This window comes from Diplotaxodon limnothrissa, linkage group LG8 (genome assembly GCF_057381915.1).
Source record: "Diplotaxodon limnothrissa isolate DT_005_m linkage group LG8, D_limnothrissa_male_GT1.1, whole genome shotgun sequence".
Classification (NCBI taxonomy): Eukaryota; Metazoa; Chordata; class Actinopteri; order Cichliformes; family Cichlidae; genus Diplotaxodon; species Diplotaxodon limnothrissa.
Window position 1 is genome coordinate 5,850,504 of NC_140603.1, and position 21,587 is coordinate 5,872,090.

General features: G+C 43.1%; 1 protein-coding gene across 1 annotated transcript in view; it reads right to left on the reverse strand.

The window, feature by feature from the left end:
* Nucleotides 1–365: 365 nt before the first annotated feature.
* dnah9 (dynein, axonemal, heavy chain 9) overlaps nucleotides 366–21,587 on the reverse strand; it is a 199,808-nt gene continuing 178,586 nt past the window's right edge. Inside the window, exons 75-78 of the mRNA XM_085361180.1 lie at nucleotides 16,563–16,745; nucleotides 2,608–2,861; nucleotides 2,390–2,525; nucleotides 366–593 (exon numbers count right to left, since the gene is read on the reverse strand). Coding sequence (XP_085217306.1) covers nucleotides 366–593; nucleotides 2,390–2,525; nucleotides 2,608–2,861; nucleotides 16,563–16,745 — 801 coding nt within the window. The remainder of the gene's footprint in view (nucleotides 594–2,389; nucleotides 2,526–2,607; nucleotides 2,862–16,562; nucleotides 16,746–21,587) is intronic.

The following is a 21,587-nucleotide window of genomic DNA, read 5'->3' on the forward strand; positions in this document are numbered from 1 at the left end:
AATGACGCCAAGTTACCTTTAACAAATGCTATAATATGGGGTTCCTGTTAAAGCAATGCTAAAAACATTGGGTCTTAGAGTTATTTAGGCGGGGTAAGGTGTTTAATTTTGAGTCAGTTTCTATTTTTGCAAAACTTTTGAAATGTTTATATGTAGGTGGAAAAGTAAGAACGGTCTAACTTAGCTTTCTGAAACTATCTAGAGTAAAACCAACAGAGGCTATAGCAAGAATTCCCTGAGTGCTTTGACCAATAAATCTACCTTTTCATTTGTTATTCCCAAATACTAACACATCTCATATATGTCCATTGACATTTGAACCATTCCCTCTTTCAGGATCATTAGCGCGTTCATCTTAAACCATTCTAGATCTGTAGAAGAAGAGCCACGCCAGCTAAGGTCCACTTGGAGGGGTTTTCTTTGGTCTTCAGGTTAAAGGTCCATACGTATGTGGGTCCCCTCTGACGAGTCTTATAAACAGGGCACTGGTAGAGGTTTCTGTTGTCCCATTTGTCCACTGGGATAGCCTTGATGAACATGACCGGCATGGTTGGGGTGAGCTCTTTGAGACGGGCATCCACAATCAAGCCAGTCTGAAAGAAAAAGAAATAAAGAAGGAAAGTCGGGGAGATGGGAAGGAGAGGGAGGGTGTGAAGGAGGAATGACAAGCCAATCAACCCCAGACAGGAACATTTCACAGAACTGAAGTTATAAATTAGTTTGAGGTTTGAGGAAGCTTTGCTCAGATGCTGTGCTTGCCATTGAGCCTCCATTTAATAATCATTTTGTGCCAAAGCAAAGAAAAGAAAAGAAAAGAAGCTGTTTGACTAATCTTGGATGGCACAAGCAGAGTTAGAATTTGTTAAACACAGTTTTGTGGCACCCTTGAAAAGTGGTGAAAGTCAAGAGAGTCTGAGCTGAAGTCGAGCTACCCTGTCTTAGTATACACACTCTCTAAACAGTCGGAAACAGAGTGGTCTGTCTCGCTAATTAATCCTCCTACAATTAGCTCCTGACAAACAGAAGTTTCTCCATGCATGCACAGTGACTTTCAGGAATGAATGTAAATCCTGATGACTTTGGAAAGCAAAGAGGACAAAGCCCGGACTGCATCTGCAATTCCTACAACACTTTAAAGAGTTGCTAAGTACCAATAACCTTATATCTGTTTCGGGTAAATAACAATGATGAGGATCCTAAAGTGAGCAAGTCATTATGGTAAAAATGGTAAATGGCCTGTATTTGTATAACGCTTTACTTAGTCCCTGAGGACCCCAAAGCACTTTACACTACATTCACACACACTGGTGATGGCAAGCTACATTGTAGCCACAGCTGCCCTGGGGCGCACTGACAGAGGCGAGGCTGCCAGACACTGGCGCCACCGGGCCCTCTGACCACCACCAGTAGGCAAAGGGTGAAGCGTCTTGCCCAAGGACACAACGACCCAGACTGTCCGAGCCGGGGCTCGAACCGGCAACCTTCCAATTACAAGACGACCTGCCAACTCTTGAGCCACGATCGCCCAATTATAAATTGTCCTAATGATGCTGTGTCTACACTCTTACTACACTAGCGAATATCCATTTTGATCGTGTGCTCACACAACATATTGAAAGAATCAAGTACATCACAAAGCAGGACATCAATAAGTAGTGTCCATCACAAACACAAATCATTTCAAAGGACATATCTGCATATTCTGTGATTCCACATGCAATACATGATGTCTGAACCATCTCTGAATAAAATGTAAGGTTCATTAATATAGATTAGGTTTAATATAAATCTTTGACTTTAATGGCTGCACAGAGCATTGTCCAAACGGAGCGCTGCATACTCGCCTATTCACACTCTGCTACTCCCTGCCAGTGGCACAGAACTGGCCCTGGGGCTGAGAGGAGAATGGGTAGGAGGAGAAGAGTTGTGTGAGTGGAAGCCACCCAGCCTGTAGGGCTGCCTGTCTATTTGCCTGCGCCTCCAACTTTAATGAAGAAAAAAGGAACCACTCCTCCAAAGGGTGATCTCAGTGCTCAAGTGCACACTCTGCACATTCCCTAATTAAGAAGTCTAGTGGGATGCACCTTGAAAGCTGGGCACATATGCAGAGCTTGAATGTATAGAGATAGAAAGAGCTTTGGGAAGCTGAGTAATGTGCTATGCCCCAACAGCTGAACACAAGCAGGTTGCAAAGCAGAAAATGAAGCCACTAAGGAAATGTGAAGGTGCTTTTTTTGTGAGCTTAAATGAGGTGAGGGTCAGCTCACCTCATTTAGATATATAGTCTGAGGAGCTTGCAAGTGAAAGCGTGTTGTGTTTGTTGTATCAACTTTCTGTAGCAACTTTGCGGCACTCAGCTAAACAAGGAAATCAATAAAAACTCATGTACCTGTGTGTCCCAGCGTGCACCCTCCATGTACAACCCGTGTATGTAGGCCCCTTCACGAGGTGGAGAGCTGAAGTCCTCGCGATTCTTCTTTGTGACATCACACTGCAGACACATACTGTCCAGGGGCCACTCGTTTCTGCCGCATAACCACAAATTTCCTGTTAACAAGCCATGTGGTTTCCATCATTTTCTTATATCTTAATGCTGAGTAGCCCTACCTTCTCGCCATAGCCTGCATGATGGCTGTGAGAAAGGACTGAGGGTTAAAGAAGCCAGCCAGCCACACTGCAGAAGGTAAGCTGAAATCAGCTGACCAAGCTTCCAGCTCCCTGATCCTGGCCAGCAGGTCAGTGAACCACAGGGCCAGGCCAGACATGGAGGGATATGCCCGTTTGGTCCAACTCTCTGGCACCATGTCCAGGAAGATAGCATTCTGAAGGTTTTCCATGTCACTGGTCATGGTCAGCTCTCCCTGATGAGCGAGGGTTAAAGGAGAGAGAACAGATGAGATAAAAAAATATATACTGCTACACGTTAACGGAGTAATAAAAAAAATTCTTGTTTCTTATTTCTCCTTTCATTAATTTCTGCAACACACTGACAGTAGAGCACCTGGTGTTTTAAGCTACAATCCCACTGATACAACATTGACACCTTCCAACAAACAACCTGCATGATGATCTGCTGGATAATCTGCTTGATTTGGGCTTTAGGCAGTGTCCTCTGGATTGCACCTTACCACCAGCAGAGAGGGAAGGAACAAGGCTAAACGAAATACTAGCTGTAGCGACTTCCACAGTCGCTACAGGCCGGGGATGGAGCCTGCCTATTTGCCTGACGCGCTGTCAGTTACGCAATAATGCGAGAGATGGAATTGTTTGCTCGTTTAATTAAAGTGCTTTGCGATTTTTACAGAGTAGTATCATCGGCTCCTGATTCAAACTCTTACAACATCACAGGCTCTAATATAACGAAGCGAACATGTCGTGCAGCGGTCAACAAAAACTACGGCTACCCAGCCCTCCTCTCTGTCAAAATCAAAACCCGTGAATGACAGACTGACAACGCCCATTTATGTCACCGCTAGCACCCACGTGACTCCCATAACAACCAAACAAATAAAAAACCCAGTGATCATCAAAATCCAATACATTCAATTATGGCTCCTACACACCAGCCCCTAATTATTAGGATCCCTTCTAATAATTACCCATAATTAACCAAGTAGGAGACATAAAACATGCAGAGAAAAGTCAAGCATTTACTGTATTTCAATATTACCCGCAGGAATCCTATAGGTAATCTTAAAGTCTATCTATAAAGAAAAATGAGAGACATTTTATATCCAAATACAATCAAAGTCTGATAATTGGACCCAGAAGTCTTTAACTGTGATCTGCCTCCAGCAGTAGACACAGTTTGGTAATAGGTCGATCCAGGCAACTAGTCTGAGTTTTAATCCGAACTTGACGAACGAATCCTCTTCGGTCAGGAAAAGTCTTTATCACACGTCCCATTGGCCAAGAGTTTCGAGGTGCCGAACTGTCCATGATGAGAACCAGATCTCCCACGATGAGGTTCCTTTTTACTCCAATCCATCGCTGACGTTCCTGTTGCTGTAGTAGGTATTCCTTCACCCATCTTTTCCAAAACAAATCAGACATGTATTGGACTTGTTTCCATCTTCTGTGTGTGTACATATCAGTGGAATGGAATACTCCTGGTGGTAATATCGGTGAGGTCTTTAACAGAAGAAGATGATTAGGGGTCAAAGCTTCCAGGTCGTTAGGATCCATTGAGGCTTTGGTAATTGGGCGGCTGTTAATGATGGCTTCAACCTCACAAAGTACAGTATGAAGACCTTCTTCATCCAGATTTTGTACTTTCATTATGGAATTAAGTACTTTGCGAACCAGTCTTATCAGTCGCTCCCAGGTTCCTCCGTGATGTGAACCTCCAGGTGGATTAAAGGTCCATTTAACTCCCTTTTGCAGAAAGACGTCATTGATTTTTACCTGGTTCCAATGTTCAATGGCAGTTCTAAGTTCACGTTCAGCACCTACAAAATTGGTTCCGTTGTCAGAACGCAGTTCTCGAACCTGACCTCTTCTTGCATTGAAACGTCTGAACGCATTAATGAAAGAGTCAGTATCCAATGATGGAGCAACCTCAATGTGAACAGCACGGATAGCAAGGCAGGTGAACATAACACCGTATCTCTTCACCACGCTCCTCCTACTTTTTACACTGAAGGGTCCGAAGTAATCCACTCCCACCCGCGTGAATGGAGGTTCATCTGGAATGATTCTTTCATTGGGCAAATCCGCCATCTGTTGATTCACCGGTGGAGCATTAAGACGTCGACAGATGACACATTTAGATAACACTTTTCTTATTGCTGTACTAGCTCCAATCAACCAGTACTTTTCTCTTAGCTTAGACAGCATGTGGTTACGACCACCATGTCCAACTTCCTGATGTATGTGTCTAAGCAAGAGCTCGGAAATGTGTTGATCCCTTGCTAGTATTATGGGATGTTTCACCTCAACCGGCATTGATGATCTACCAAGTCTCCCACCTACTCTGAGAATTCCATCTTGCAGCTGTGGGCAGAGTCTTAAGATAAGATAAGATAAGATAAGATAAGATAAGATAGAACTTTATTAATCCCTCGGGTGGGTTCCTCTGGGAAATTCGACTTCCAAAAAAAGCACAGCAACGACCGAAGTTACAGTTACAGAATTGTTATATATATATATATATATATATATATATATATATATATATATATATATATATATATATATATATATATATATATATATATATATATATATATATACACACACACACACACACACACACACACACACACACACACACACACACATATAAATACAGAGACAAATATAAATAAAGTATACAAAGGGGATAAATAGAATAAATAGGAATAAAAAATAAAAATACAAGTGAATTGCACATTTCAAGCATTGAGTCTACTGCACTGTTGACTATTTACAAAAAGTATTGCACAAGGTATTGTACAGTGAGGTGAAGAGGCACTACAGCTTAGTTGTTCCCCCCTCCTTTGTCCTCCTGTTTCCTGTTTCCCCTCCCTCTCCCCTCCAGAGAGGAGTTAAACAGTTTGATGGCGTGTGGGACAAAGGAGTTTTTAAGTCTGTTAGTTCTTGTCTTGGGGAGAAGCAACCTGTCACTGAACAGACTCTTCTGATTGTTTATGGCCGTGTGCAGAGGATGCCCAGCATTGTCCATAATGTCCATCAGTTTCTTTAATGTCCTTTTCTCTGCCACTGTCACCAGAGTGTCCAGCTTCATGCCGACCACAGAGCTAGCCTTCCTGATCAGTTTCTCCAGCCTGGATGAGTCCCTCTTTGCTGTGCTGCTCCCCCAGCACACCACAGCATAGAAAAGTACTCCAGCAACCACCGACTGGTAAAACATCCTCAGGAGCTTCCTGCAGATGTTAAAAGACCTCAGCCTCCTGAGGAAGTACAGTCGGCTTTGGGCTTTTTTATACAGGTGCTCTGTGTTGCATGACCAGTCCAGTTTATTGTCCACCCACAGCCCGAGGTACTTGTACTTGTTGACCACCTCCACCTCCTCCCCCTCTATCTGAACCGGCAGTGGACCTTCTCTGGACCTCCCAAAGTCCACAACCAGTTCCTTAGTCTTTGAGGTGTTGAGTTGCAGGTGGTTTGTGTGACTCCATGCGACAAAGTTCCTCACCAGACTTCTGTACTCCTCTTCCTGATCATCCCAGATACACCCCATGATGGCCGTGTCATCTGCAAACTTCTGAATATGGCATAATTCAGAGTTGTAGCAGAAGTCAGAGGTGTACAGGGTGAAGAGAAGAGGGGACAGCACAGTTCCCTGTGGTGCTCCTGTGCTGCTGACCACAGTGTCAGACGTGATGTCCTTCAGCCTGACGTACTGTGGTCTGTCGGTGAGGTAGTCGGAGATCCAAGCCACCAGGCAGGGGTCCACCTCCATCCTGTTCAGTTTTTCCTGAAGCATACAGGGCCGGATGGTATTAAAGGCACTGGAAAAGTCAAGAAACCGTATCCTGACCGTGCCTTTTCCCCCATCCAGGTGTGAGTGGGCTCTGTGTAGGAGGTACAGGATGGCATCCTCCACTCCGACACCCGCCTTGTATGCAAACTGTAGTGGGTCCTGGGCATGTTGTACCTGTGGTCGGAGGAAGTTGAGGAAGAGCCGCTCTAGAGTCTTCATAAGATGTGACGTCAGTGCCACCGGTCGGAAGTCATTCAGCTCATTGGGCCGGTTCCTTTTAGGGACCGGGACGATGCAGGATGTCTTCCATAGGGCGGGCACTCTCCCCAGTCGCAGACTGAGGTTGAAGACTCGTTGTAGCGGCTCCCCAAGTTCAGCAGCACACGCCTTAAGCATCCTAGGACACACCTTGTCTGGGCCTGCTGCCTTTCTGGGGCGAAGCTTCCTTCTTCCTTCTTCTTAGAGGACTTGATTTTATAATGGGTTGTCCCTTCTCCAGATTCACAAGCTCCAAGGAAAATCTCCTCCTCTGACAGAACTTGATAATGACAACCTCAGCTTTGTCCAGATCTTCCACTGTAAGATTCTTAATCACAGATGTCCTCTTAAAGTTCCTCAGCTTTTCTTCCACAAATGATTTCTGTTGCTCTTTGGTGACCTCTGACTGTGGTAAACTTGAACACAATTCTCTCCTTTTCTTCACAAAGGACAGAAGCAAGTCCTTAAATTTTAACAGCCATGCCACTGACTTCTTAAGACGTGTCCAGGTGGAAAAATGTTTAAACAAGCGAGTAACAGAATTTTCTCCAGCTTGCTCAACACTCACTGTGGCAACTGTTTTTACCTCAGGATCATCAGATGCAAGCAGACTGATGTCATCTGGGTAGACAGGCCATTCACTTCTAGATTGTAGAAGATACTGAGGCCCAGACAACCATTTTGTATTCTTCATAAAAACATCGACTTTCACTCCTCTTGAGGCCATATCTGCTGGATTACTGGCAGTGTCCACATATCTCCATTGCGAGGAAGATGAAACTCTTAAGATTTGTGAAACTCGGTTGGCCACAAAAACCTTGAATCTTGAAGTTTCACTCCTGATGTATTTAAGAACAGAAGCACTATCTGTCCAAAACACAGAATCCAGAAGTTCCATCTGCAGCTCTTTCCTCCAGAGTACATCCAATCGACTGGCCATGGTTGCTGCAATGAGCTCCATTCTCGGGACGGTAAAGGATTTAAGAGGAGCGACACGAGCTTTTCCCATAACAAACGCACAGTGTCGTTCTGAACAAATGTTTTCAATCAGCAGGTAGGTCACTGTTCCATACCCATCCTCACTGGCATCACAGAAATGGTGCAACTGAGCACTCGTGATTTCTCCAAATCCATCAGGTTTCAGACAACGACTCACTTCAAACTTGCTCAATAGCTGGAGCTGCTGGAGCCATGTTAACCATCTTTTGGAAAACAGCTCTGGTACGTTATCGTCCCAGCCGATTCCTTCCTGGCATAGATCTCTTAGGATTTTCTTAGCAGTTAAGACCACAGGACTTAGCATTCCAAGAGGATCATAGATAGAACTGACAATTGAAAGGATTCCTCTTCTGGTGAGCGGTCTGTCCTTGAGCACAATCTTGAACTTAAAAGAGTCTGATTTTATGTACCACTCCACGCCCAAAACTCGCTCGATCATTGAGGAATCCAATTCCATGTTCAACTCTTTCATTCCTGTGGCTCTGTGACTTTCAGGAATTGATTCCAGCACTCCAGGCTTGGTGGTGATCCACTTTTTGAGCAAAAATCCTCCTTTGGCACACAAAGAAACCAACTCGTGGTACAGTAACACTGCTTCCTCATCAGTTTCAACGGACACAAGACAATCGTCCACATAAAAACAGTGCAACAACTTCTTCACAGCTTCCTCACTGTAGAGATGTCCAAAGTCATCCGCATACTTTCTGAGTGCAAACTTGGCACAACTTGGTGACGAAGTTGCCCCGAAGAGATGTACATTCATCCTGTATTCAGATGTTGGTCGTTCCAGATCACCTTTAGGCCACCAGAGAAATCTCAATAGATCTTTATCTTCAGCTGGAACCATGACTTGATGGAACATGGATTCAATATCTCCCATAATTACAACTGGCTCCTTCCTGAATCTTGTGATCACTCCTATTAAAGAGCTTGTAAGATCAGGTCCTTGTAAGAGTTGGGAGTTTAAAGATGTTCCATGATAACTCACTCCACAGTCAAACACAACTCTGAGTTTCTTCTTGGTCGGATGGTAAACACCATGGTGTGGTATATACCACAGCTTGCCATCATTGCGATTGATCTCCTCTTCCGGGACCTTTTCAGCATAACCTTTAGCCAGAAGCTCATTCATGAAGACTTTGTACTCAGTATGAAACACTGTGTCTCTCTCAAATCTCTTTTGTAGAAAGCACAGACGTTGTTGAACAACTTTCTTATTGTTTGGCATACTGATACTGGCATTCCGAAAAGGTAATGCTATCTGGATATGACCACCCACATATTTGGCAGAGTTAGTCACTATTTCCAGAAATCTCTGATCCTCTCTTGACAATCCAACCTGCTCATCAACTTTGCTCTCAGGAAAGTCATTCTTGAACTGTTGCTGCCAAAGCTCCTCCAGCGTGACAACAGAAATTCTGTTGACTGTAACTTGTGGATGCTTCTGATCACTTGTAGCTTCACAGTTTCCTGAAAGTGGTCCATTGATGGTCCAGCCAAGCCTTGTCCTTACGGCATACAGTCCTCCATCAACACTACACACCACTTCCAGAGGTTCCAAGGCTTTGGGAATGTTTGTTCCAATCAGAAGTTCGATTCCTGCATTTATTTGAGGCAAGGTTATGCGTTTTAAATGTGCCCATCCTTCAATATCTCTTGGTGTTGTAATATTTCCTTTATGTACAGGCATGGACTCCTGTGTGTACACTTTTGGCAGTTCCAGAAATTCATCACCACAAAGAGCGGCAACCTCCAGTCCTGATAAAGTGTTGCTGCTCACAACTCTTTCCTGGCCCATGGTTCTGAGGAGGATGTTTCCTTTCCTTCCCTCAAGGTGAAGTCTGCGCATCAGACTCTCAGTGCAGAAAACTAGTGTGCTCCCTTGGTCAAAAAAAGCATATGTTGTAATAATGTTGCTTCCTTTCTTTGACTTTACTTGGACAGGCACAATGGGCAGTTTACAGTCCTGGTCTCCAGCCCCTGTAAGACCACTCGACACCAGTGTGCTCACATGCGGCTGCATGTTCCTGTCGGTCTTTTCAGAAGGTGAACTTTCTTTGTGCAGGATGGTGGGATGTTTCCGGCTGCAATTGGAACAGGAAATCCTCTTACGGCAATCTTTACTGATGTGTCCTATACACAAGCAGCCAAAACAGATGCCATTTTCCTTTAAGAAGGTTATCTTTTTCTCATGAGCCATTTTTCCCAACTGTGCACAGACGTCCAACATGTGTCTTCCTCCACAACAAATACAGACGTTCCTTCCAACCTGATTAATTTTCATTTCCATTTCCGCAGGCTTAGGTGTACTCTCCACAACTTGCATAGTGGTGGCAAAGCTTGTTCCTTTATTTCCAGGTCTGCCTTGATACTTGGCTTTACTCATTCCTTTTATTGGTAAAGAAAGCGGAGAATCTTGAATATTACCGAATACAGGATCAGTTAATATTCTTATTTGCTTCTCCAAAAAGTCTGCAATATCCATAAATTTGGCTCTTCTTTTATGCCTTTCTTGCAGGTCACAAACATGGCTTCTCCATTTGTCCCTAAATTTATACGGCAATTTTTTAATAATGTTCACCATATTAGAAGGCATGTCCAAATCACTCAGATGCTGCACCTCCTCCATTGCATTACAGCATCCCCTGAGGAACAAACTGTAGTTCTGAAGAGCTTTTACTTCCTCCGTTTTAATTGATGGCCATGAAAGTGCCTTGTCCAGATATGCAGCTGCGACCTTCTGTTCATCTCCATAGTGTTCCTTTAACAGTGATTTTGCCTTGTGATAACCACGATCCGAGTTCATTTGTTGACAGCTTCTCACCAATTCCTTTGCATGGCCTCTTGTGTACTGTTCCAAAAAATATAAACGATCGCTGTTATTTTTCGTATTGCACTCAACTGCATTCTCAAATGCTTTAATAAATGAATAATATTGAAGTGGATCTCCATCAAAATGAGGTATTTCTCTCTTTGGTAAAGAAAAGAGTCTTTGTTGTTGGATTAAGAGTGTTGTTATTTCATTTTGTTTAGTCATTATTCCAATAACATCATTTTGTGGTTCCAGTTCCACCATACCATTTGTATGACAGTCATTTTGTCCATTTGCATCAGATGGGTTTGAAGGAATAACTGAATATTGTCGAAGATGCTTATTTTGAGAAGATTCAGTCAGCACGGCTTGTTGCATGACACATTCCTGGGTTTTATCTTTTCTCCTGTTTTGAGTTTCAGCATTAGTCAATGAATTTTGTTTTGCAGAAATGTGAGGTATAAATTCCAATGCATCAACATTAAGGGTTTGTTTAGATCTTTCATGGGAAATGTATGAATTCATTCCATCTGAAACTTTTAAAGAGCCTTTTTTGCTTGTTATACTTTGAGCTTTAAGGACATTTATTGTAGCCATTTTTTCAGCAATTTCAGTGTCCAATTTTAGCCTTTCCTTTCTTTTACGAAGACGTTCCTCCTCTTCTTCCAGTACATGTTTCTCATTCAATAATTTCTGCTTTATCATTAAAGCTGCCAACTCTGCCTCAGCTTTCATACGAACAGATGAAGTTGAAGATCTTGATGAAGAAGTTTTGTGGCTTTCAACATTTGAAACACTATCACTTGGCTTGATATCATCCTCCACTTCTGTCTCAGTATTTGATGCAACATTGTTTTCCAATAAATTGATTTGCTTTGGACGAACAGCAGGATTTTGTTCTCTTTGATTTATCCAGTTTTGAATTTCATTTAAAACACATTGGTGTATTTCATGATACTTGAAAACCATTCCTCTTGTTTTATTACTTCTTCCTCTGGCACCAAAGACATGTGAACTTGAAGCCTTTTCACACAGTGCCTTTAAATCCACCAAATACTGCTTAATTTGAGAAAGATTTTCAGTGTGTTGCATGAGCGCTTTCATTTTTTGTATTAGTCCTTTCATTTTATTGACATATATTTTGCATTCATTTTGTAATTTTTCGATTTTATTCAACAATGCCTTTCCAGTCAATTTTCTTTCTCTCTTTCCCCTCAAATGATTAGAGGAACAATCATCACCAGCTGTTTGACTCATGATTTTCCCGTTTGTTTGTTCGATTTTTTATTTATTTATTTTAATCTTCAGTGATCATCCATTAAAACATATATCCACTGGAAGCCACAATAGACTTTGACCATAAAATCCTTTCAACGTAACGGCACTTTAATTGTCCATTTGAACGTCATCCAAGCAGCATAATTACGGTAATAAGACGCAGCGCAGACATCATTCCAAGAGCGCAGCCAAAAACGTTGCACATTTAACCAACATTCATTCCATTCAGTGTCTCTTCTTGAAACATCTCAGCGCTAATCCAATGTGGCTTCCTTTTCCACAACCAGACATGCACAGGTATTCTTACCTGCGCTCCTCAGTCGCTACAGGCCGGGGATGGAGCCTGCCTATTTGCCTGACGCGCTGTCAGTTACGCAATAATGCGAGAGATGGAATTGTTTGCTCGTTTAATTAAAGTGCTTTGCGATTTTTACAGAGTAGTATCATCGGCTCCTGATTCAAACTCTTACAACATCACAGGCTCTAATATAACGAAGCGAACATGTCGTGCAGCGGTCAACAAAAACTACGGCTACCCAGCCCTCCTCTCTGTCAAAATCAAAACCAGTGAATGACAGACTGACAACGCCCATTTATGTCACCGCTAGCACCCACGTGACTCCCATAACAACCAAACAAATAAAAAACCCAGTGATCATCAAAATCCAATACATTCAATTATGGCTCCTACACTAGCCACTCTTTATATCCTGTTTATCCTATTAATTCTGCAGCGTTTTCAGTAAATATCTTTCTATGAGCATAGCAAAACTATTTCTTCCTGTTGTGCATGGCTGAGGACAGTCAGGAAAGAGGTACAAAGTGGTGTTACTAGACAAAAAGGACTGCAGATAGCTGGATAGCTAAGGCCTCTGTCACACAGACCTAGAGAATGGTTGACAGTGGTGTATTTCCTGACCAGCTGGTGTGTGGTTACTAGAGGCTGTTGCTGGGTGAGGTTGGCCTCAAAGACAGTGGTATACGAAAAACCTTCCTGTGATTGCTTTGGTAGCTAGGAGACTGCTGTGGTTGCCTGTAGATTGTGTGGAAGATGCTGCCTTGCCTGCAAACACTTGCTAGCTAACACAGAGTATGCTAACTAACCACTCAGCCATAGTGAAAATTAAGAAAGTGTGATGCGAAGTTGTGCCTTTTTTTCTTCCCCACCTGTCACGTTTGGTTCTTTTGCCATCAGAATTATTGTCTAAAGGCCAAGAAAGATGCCCAACGGATTTACTTTACCAAATGGACCATCCCGGCCTTGCCGTATTGGTTCATTTGATTGACCTTTGTTTTTATTGTTTATTTTATTTTATTTTCACTTGCTACACATGGGACAGACATGACTGGGGGAAAGAAAAGGGAGAAAGAAAGAGAGGTAGGGAAACAAAAACAGCGGGGAAGAGGAACGGTGATAAAGGGCACAAAACAAAAACAAACAAAACAAACAGACAAAAAATACATAATCATCACCTGGATCACCGGTTGAGAAAGAAAAAAGAGAAAACAAGCAAAAAAAAGAGCAATATAATAAACAACAACATCACGATAACCTGTGTGAATATAAAAGTAAATACTAAATATTGAATATTATTGTGCAGCACATAAGATCAACAGCTCACAGTGTGCTTTGAGGTAGGAAGGTAAGGTGTAATTTGTGTCTGTGAGCACCCGTGTGTACACCTGTGAGCATGAGCGCGCTTGTATTCAAAAGGTTCCTTCATGTAATGATCTGCTAGAGGGTGTGGGGAGCCACAGCCCCGTCCTCCAGGGCATGAAGCAGGTATGGAGGAGATCCAGGCTCCAGACATCCAGAGACCCCCAGAGCACAAGAGACCAAGGAAGACCAACGACTTGCTGTTGCATAGTGGGTGCAAACTGAGGTCTAGGCCTGACTTCATAAATCTACCACTATAATAAATTAAAGAACACTTCTATGTCGGCATTACAATAACAATAGGTTATCCCACATGCAGAATTCTGAGACTTATATGTGTGGAAGCCAACAGAAAAGGAAAATAACATTTGATTGTGTTCATAAGCTACAACATTTTCCTCTGTTTTGGATACTCCCTTGGTATTCCTTTGAAGTTCAGTAATTTCAAGACATTTTGCTTTAAAACAAACATGAATATGATGCAATAGAAAAGTATGGATTTACTTGTTAGAATGTGAGGATTCCATTAAAATGTTAGATATTGCAATATGAACTGCTGGTGTGACCCGACCAGTGTTTGATAGGCAGGTCATGAAACACGAAACTGCAACATCTACACGGGTATCGGCAAGTTCTGTCCCTTTGCCATAGAAAATAGATAAATCTAATTTATCCAATTTCTAACTTCATTTTTGAAAAAAAAAATCTTTCAGATAACATTATGTTGATATAGTGCGGATTTGTTGCAGTATAATCACCAGAGCTTGCTAGGCTGGTGATGTCACCATAAATGCTAATATTAGTTCTATTGCCATTGTTTGCTGTACTTTATTGAACAGGCTGCTTGTGGATATGAAAAATCTGTTGTATAATTTGGCTTTCATGCTCTTCTTGATCATCTGGAAATACCCATTTTAATTAGGGCGAGTGCTCTCAGTGCTGACAAATGCTGTGTCTGTGCAAAAAACTTCTTGCTGGTTTTTGAATGCTATTTACAGGAAGGGAAAAAAGTTCCTGCTTGTCTAGCTAAACACTGGAGGTGAGACCTTCCAGCTACTTAAGGTGTTGAATGGTAACAAGCCCTTTAGAAATCAGTAAACATGGGAATAAGCAAGCCATGCCAGATAAGGAAACATGCTGTAAGATAGCCAAGAGAAGATGGCACTGATGAGTAATGAGACAGCATGCGAGTGAAAACAGTAGTGTCCTTCACCTGCTGATAGTGTAGCTGATGTATCGCTGATGTATAGATACCCATTTCTGACATAAGAATTCTTTATGAGGGTGATAAGGTTCTGTGGGTTTATCTAGATAAGTGACTTTATCATTAACCACTCCTCAAAATAATCCATCAGTTCAGCCATTTCATACTCAACCTCATAGCACTATGAAGCTCCAACACCTCAACCAGGATAACATTCTGATAGTTCCTATTTATTGAACTATAGAGGCAACATATGATTCCATTTGCTGGTACAACAGTGTACATGGCTTTTAAATCACTGAGCCGATTTATTGGGGCTTGTAGGGCGGGGAGATCGAAGCCTCATAACTCCTGACAAATGAAAAGAGAAAGAAAGGGGGAAAAATATGTCAATGCATATTTTTCCCCCTTTCTTTCTCTTTTCATTTGTTGTTAACACATGACTCAGTCAGGCTTGACACAGAGAATGCCGACATCTCATTCCTTTCTGCTACTCTGTAAGCCAGATCTCTGAGTCACTCTTACAACCGTGCTTCTGACAAACAACAAAGGAAAAGATTTAGTTGTGCAGGAATACTAACTAAGCAGTCTGTTGATGTCAACAGTAGAGAAGCCTATGTAAAGTGAATCATAGGTGTTGAGAATAACTGAAGCTTTTTATGGTGGGGATTCAAGTCACAGTTCACTGTTTTGCGTTGCAGGTTTTTAGTCGTTGAGGGTCCTGTGCAGTATCTTGGCTGTTCCTAGGACTGCACTCGTCTGGACAGAGATCTCGAATGTTCTCTATACTTCTTATGGTCGCTCAACTCCTAGCCAAACATCTCACTGATCACTATAGCCGTGGTGTAGATCAGCTGATTTGTCTTGGTAATGGTTGCAGTAGGTATTGTCTGTAGTACTGCATTCACATAATTACATAATTTACTTAGGTATTATTAAAGTATTCTGATTCTGATCGACAGTAGGCCTTCAGAGGGAACTTGTAATCTTGGTAACCGGCTACAGAAGGTCCAGGTTTCAAGCTTCGCTATGATCCTGTCTTTTAGGTCAGTTCCTCTTGCACTCAACAATCCTTCTTCCATTGCATTTGGGGCTTGGTATCCAATCTCGGGTGGGGGTGATGATCTCTCCCCCCCAGACTTGTCGTTCTGGCTTCCACTTGCTGTGTCATTTGTGTTATATAAATTTAAACGGCTAAATTCAATGCATTTGAGTTGGTTTGAGCTCTGGAACCAGTCTCTTGGAGAAGGGATGGACTCTTTTCCATTCTGGAGTTGCCTTTGGTGGAAGGAGGTGGGGAGGCCTGGATATCCTACGTATCACCATTGGAGTTTTTATTACAGGAAAAGACGGTTGCTTCCCCGCACCTTCGGCTTGGAAAATTGGTCCTGACTGTCGTTCAAAGGTTGCTCCATTTGGAGATATCTCTATTAGGATGAACATCAGGTAGTGGCCTCCAGCTTGCACTGGAGTGGTTTGCAAGTCTGAAGCAGTGGGAATGAGAACTAGAACCTTAGACTAGACTGGTCGATCAACGTCCCTATCCTCACGTATGGATATGGGCTTTGGGTAGTGACTGAAATAGTGTGACCAGTTGCTATCTCCTACCAGCAGGAGGCCCAGGAGTAGACCCATGTCAAATAGGTCTCTCTGCTGGCCTGGGAACACCTCAGTGAGGGACTTCTGGGCTTCCTTGCTTAGGTTGCTCATGTGACCCAGCACAGGATAGGTGAAAGAAGATGGATGAGTGGAGGAATCAATGGATGGATCTTATTTGACTTGGTAGCTACTGAATACTGTATCATAATAAAACTCAGGCTTTGTCCACAGGACATGTACAATGTAAATGTTTTTGCAAGGCAAAACACTTCCATCTCCAGTCTCATAACAGTGCATAGCCTCCCATTAACACTTCAAAGCCACTACTCACCTTAAGTCCAAGGCTTAGCTCGTGAAGAGAGCATCTGATCTCCTGGGTGAGAATGTTCATACGCTCACACTCCTGCAGCGCCACGACCTGATAGGGAGTCCTCTCCTCTGCTTTCCCTAGAAGCTCAGCCATGTTGAACTCCTCTGGGAGTTTCTCCAGTATCTCTTCCAGCACTGCATGCACCTGATAACATGGATAGGAATGTAGAAAAAAGTGAGAGGAGTGTTTCCCAGTAAAGTAGCCCATTATGCTTGTCAATATTAAAGCTAAGTAGGACAAGAAACACCAATGGTAAGACAATACTATCCTAAGCAAACATCTGAAAGAGATGGGTTCATCTGAGTCACATAAACTCAGTCCTGTCAATGCTGACAGTCTGAGAAACTGTTTGAAATTGTTCCATAAATATTCATGAAGACACATTTTTGCAACACCAGCTTTTTGTTTTCAATAACAGTATTATTCCTTCAGAAAATCAATGCTCACATCGTATTTTTGTGGACAAGGGGTGAAAGCTAATGTCTGTGTCCAAACTTTCCCAAGACAACCAGCAAGAGAGATCAATCAAAGGATTAGGTACCAAACTAAGGATATCAGGTCATCGTATCTATGGATTTTTTATTCCTGATGATTCTGAATATCTGACTTGACTTTGGCAGCTACTGAACACCCAGAATACAAAGTGGGCCTTTTCAGTAAGCCAGAAAGATTCCAAATCATAATATATTAAATGACCAATGGAAACACGGAAACACACACACACGGCAAATGTAAAGTCACAAATCAACCTTACATATATGTTTTTAGACATTTTAAGGTCAACTAATCATCGACTTAAAAATACAGATGAGAGCAAACATAAGTAAATCAATCCCAGTTAAAAGCATGCGCATATGAATTAAACATGAATGAAACATGCTGAGCAAACTTCCCTAATGGTCAGCGGTGAAATCAAATTAATGTTTTCTGTTAGAAAGGGGTTGTTGCAATTATCAAATTGTAATCATAAAGTGGTGGAAATAATTATTTGATCCCCTGCAGAATTCATAGATTTGCTCACTTACAAAGAAAAGAACAGTCTCTAATTTTTACCATAGTTTTACTTTAAAGGAGAGAGACAGGATATCAACAAAAATCCAGAAAAACACATTACATGAAAGTCTTACCCAACCAGAATTCTGACTCCCACAGATGACTGTGTTCCCATGTGACACGCAGATTACAGTCAATTAATCAGTCAATTATAGATACATCTGATCTCAACCCATTATGAGTAAAAAGCACACCAATTCCTCCACCAACATGGACCAAAGAGCTGTCTAAAGATGTCAGGGACAAGACTGTAGACCTGTAGACTGTCCATTAATCATCCTTGATCGGGAGCTGGAATGTGGATGAGCCCAAAACTACACAGGAGGAGCTTGTTCATAATCTGTTCACAGTTACTGTGATGAACTTTCCAGTTTTGTCTTTCTGTCCAATGTCATTAACTACTCCCATTTTTAACATTGTCAACACACAGTTTACTCGACTGAATAATGGACAATACACATGTGAATGGGGCTTTATTGATCAATTTCACAACAACTGCCAGCAGTCAATTGTTTGGTTGGGGAATACCTGTTTTTCCTTTGCAATCCATGGTTGTCAGATGGTTGCTGACCACTCTCTGGGCTGTGTGGCTTATTTAGCTATAGTTTAGTTTATAAATAGCTTCCATAACCATGTACTTTACAGGGCACTTTTATTTAAAGCAATTAATTTAAGCTTTTACTTTTCTCAGTCATATTAGAGCAAAAATAGGATGAGAGTCTCTTTGTGAATAGGAAAGATTTATGCATATCAGATTAATAAATTGAACTTTTTGCATTGTACATCTGACCACAAGTAGTTGAGTCAACCAACTAAGGCCTTTTCATGCTTAACCTTGGGGTAGTCACTTCTAAGTTATCTTTAAACAATCTTCAAATAGTCCATCTTGGACTAACTGTAATCATTCTTAGACAGATTAGTCAAGGTCAACAAATAATTGGCATTTATTTTCCAAAACTTCGCAATTAAGTCAGTCTGAACCGATGAGCTGAACCTGTCTGTGACATGCCTTTTTGCAGTAGGGGACTTGAGTAAGCCGGTTGCCAACTCGTCTTCTCATTATATTCCTATATAAAAGTTGGAATGCGATTTTTAAGCACCAACTATGTCACTATCTGTGAATGAATTTCTGATTCTAATCTTCTGGGATTCTAAATGTAAGCAGTTAATGTGAATTCCTTTTTAATGTGAATTTCCGTGTATGTAAAAAGCAACACATTTGCAGTAGCTGGATTTGTACTTTTTGCCTATTTATTACAGTAACTGCTGTGTTATCATAAACAGATAACATCTAATGAGACTGATTCTGTTTTACTGTCATTTAATTGCTGTTGTGAGTCACCAAAATCACTTTGAAGATAGCAGCTGACTGAGTGGTCAAGGATCTGTCCCCCGTCTTCAAAGCAACCATATCAAAGGCAACAAAATCACAAGTTCATTGCACACAGTTGCAACAACTTTGGTCATTACATGGGTGGGAGCTAGTGTGTTAGCGCAGTTAGCTCGTTAACGTGTTAACGGAGATTTGCCGTGTTGTGGCGTTAAGGTCATTTTAACGAGGTTAACCTGAAAGCACTAGTGGGAACATAACGAATATGACTGCACATTTACGCCGACATCATCCTAGTGCAAAGACAAAAACAACAAGCATGCATGCTACAAACTTTACCCGAGTCATTTAGACAGCCGTTAGCACATGATTCTCCTTATGGGGACCTGATATGTTTAATATGCTGCTGAGAATATAGCCCAGAAGAAGCGTATAGTATAGCTTTTATTTTGGAAAGAGCCATTTCTCTGTAATAAACTCTCTTTTCCAAAGATGCATGATTCCTCAATCAGATACAGGGCTCGCAAAATCGCTAGCCCGACGTCCTGGGGCTAGCGATTTTTCCAGTCGGGCTACCAAAATCTATCTCTGCCCTGCCCGTCCGGCTATTGTAGGAAGGAAAAATATATGTCAATGCTTTTGCATTCTTTCGGAAATGTAGCTGGGTAATTATGTCATTGGCATCGGTGAGCCACTGTCAATATGTGACATATTGAAATCGCGTTTGAATTTGCGCTTGTTTTTTTGCTTTCACTTTGCAATCGCGTGAACTGTGTATAGAGAGCGACAGCACTGATCTGTGAGTGATGATAATTTGTGCACCAATTCCTCTGACATCGTCTTATCAATCGTTAGCTTACTATGCAAACATGACAAGTGAAATCTCCCGCAGCAAGCTTAAACATGTGAGTGGTTGATCACGCAGAGAATCGCTGAGCTTATGTGAGTGCCTGTGTAAAAGCAGCAGGATATATATTTTAGTTCTGCTGAGCCAAATAAGACAGGTCAGGGTGAAGAAGTGACAGCCAAAGAAAAGCTTACCGCAAAACGGAAAAGTTATGACAAATCAGACTATAAGGCAAAAAGAAAGTGCAGCTTTATGGTTTCATGGACAAAATAATTTCTGTGGCTGGATATGATGAGCTAAATAACCAGGGGTGCACATAAGTGGTCCACAGGTGCGCATTCGCTGTCAAAATAAAAAACACGCACAAGGGTTAGGATTAAATTTAAAAACTGTACTTTTGAGTTAAAATCTATATTTATAATTTTAATAAATGACAAATTAAAAAGGGGCATGTGGGTGGAAGGTCTCGGGGAGGAAGCGAAGTGCGAAGGTGAAGTTTCCAGCCAAAGGCGTGTCCCTCCTTGAATCGCTACCTTATCGTGGTGGAGGGGTTTGTGTGTCCCAGGGATCCCAGGGGCTATGTTGTCTGGGGGCTTTTGCCCCCTGGTAGGGTCTCCCATGGCAAATTGGCCCTGGGTGAGGGACCAGACAAAGAGCGATTCATAAGACCCTTATGAAAAGGACACCGAGGGAACAGTTTACCCGGGTTACCGGGGCCCCGCCCTGGAGCCAGGCCCGGGGAGGGTGCCCGAGGGCGAGCGTCTGGTGGCCGGGCCTTAGTCCATGGGGCCCGGCCGGGCACAGCCCGAAGAGGAGACATGGGCCCATCCTCCCGCAGGCCCACCACCCGCAGGAGGCGCCATAGGGGTCGGGTGCATTGTGTGCCGGGTGGCGGCCAGGAGCGGAGGCCCTGGCGGACTGACCCCCGGCTGCCAAGACTGGCAATAGGGACATGGAATGTCACCTCTCTGGTGGGGAAGGAGCCTGAGTTAGTGCGTGAGGTTGAGAGGTACCGGCTAGATATAGTCGGGCTCACCTCTACACATGGCTTGGGCTCTGGAACCAGTCTCCTGGAGAGGGGCTGGACTCTGTCTCAGTCTGGAGTTGCCCCTGGTGAGAGGCGGCGGGCTGGGGTGGGTATCCTAATATCCCCTCGGCTTGCTGCCGGTACGTTGGGGTTTTTCCCGGTGGACGAGAGGGTTTGTTCCCTGCGCCTTAGGGTCGGGGAACGGGTCCTGACTGTCATCTGCGCTTATGCGCCGAGTGGCAGTTCAGAGTACCCAGCCTTCTTAGAGTCCCTGGGGGGGGGGGGGGGTGCTGGAGGGTGCTCCACCTGGAGACTCTGTTGTCCTGCTGGGAGACTTCAATGCTCACGTGGGTAACGACAGCGAGACCTGGAGGGGCGTGATTGGGAGGAACGGCCTCCCTGATCTGAACCCGAGCGGTGCTCTGTTATTGGACTTCTGTGCTAACCACAGTTTGGCCATAACGAACACCCTGTTCGAACATAAGAGTGTCCATAAGTGCACGTGGCACCAGGACGCTCTAGGCCGTAGGTCGATGATCGATTTTGTAATCGTATCAGCAGACCTGCGACCATATGTTCTGGACACTCGGGTAAAGAGAGGGGCTGAGCTGTCAACTGATCACCACCTGGTGGTGAGTTGGATCAGGTGGCGGGGGAGGACGCTGGACAGACCTGGTGCACCTAAACGCGTAGTGTGGGTGTGCTGGGAACGTCTAGCAGAGGCCCCAG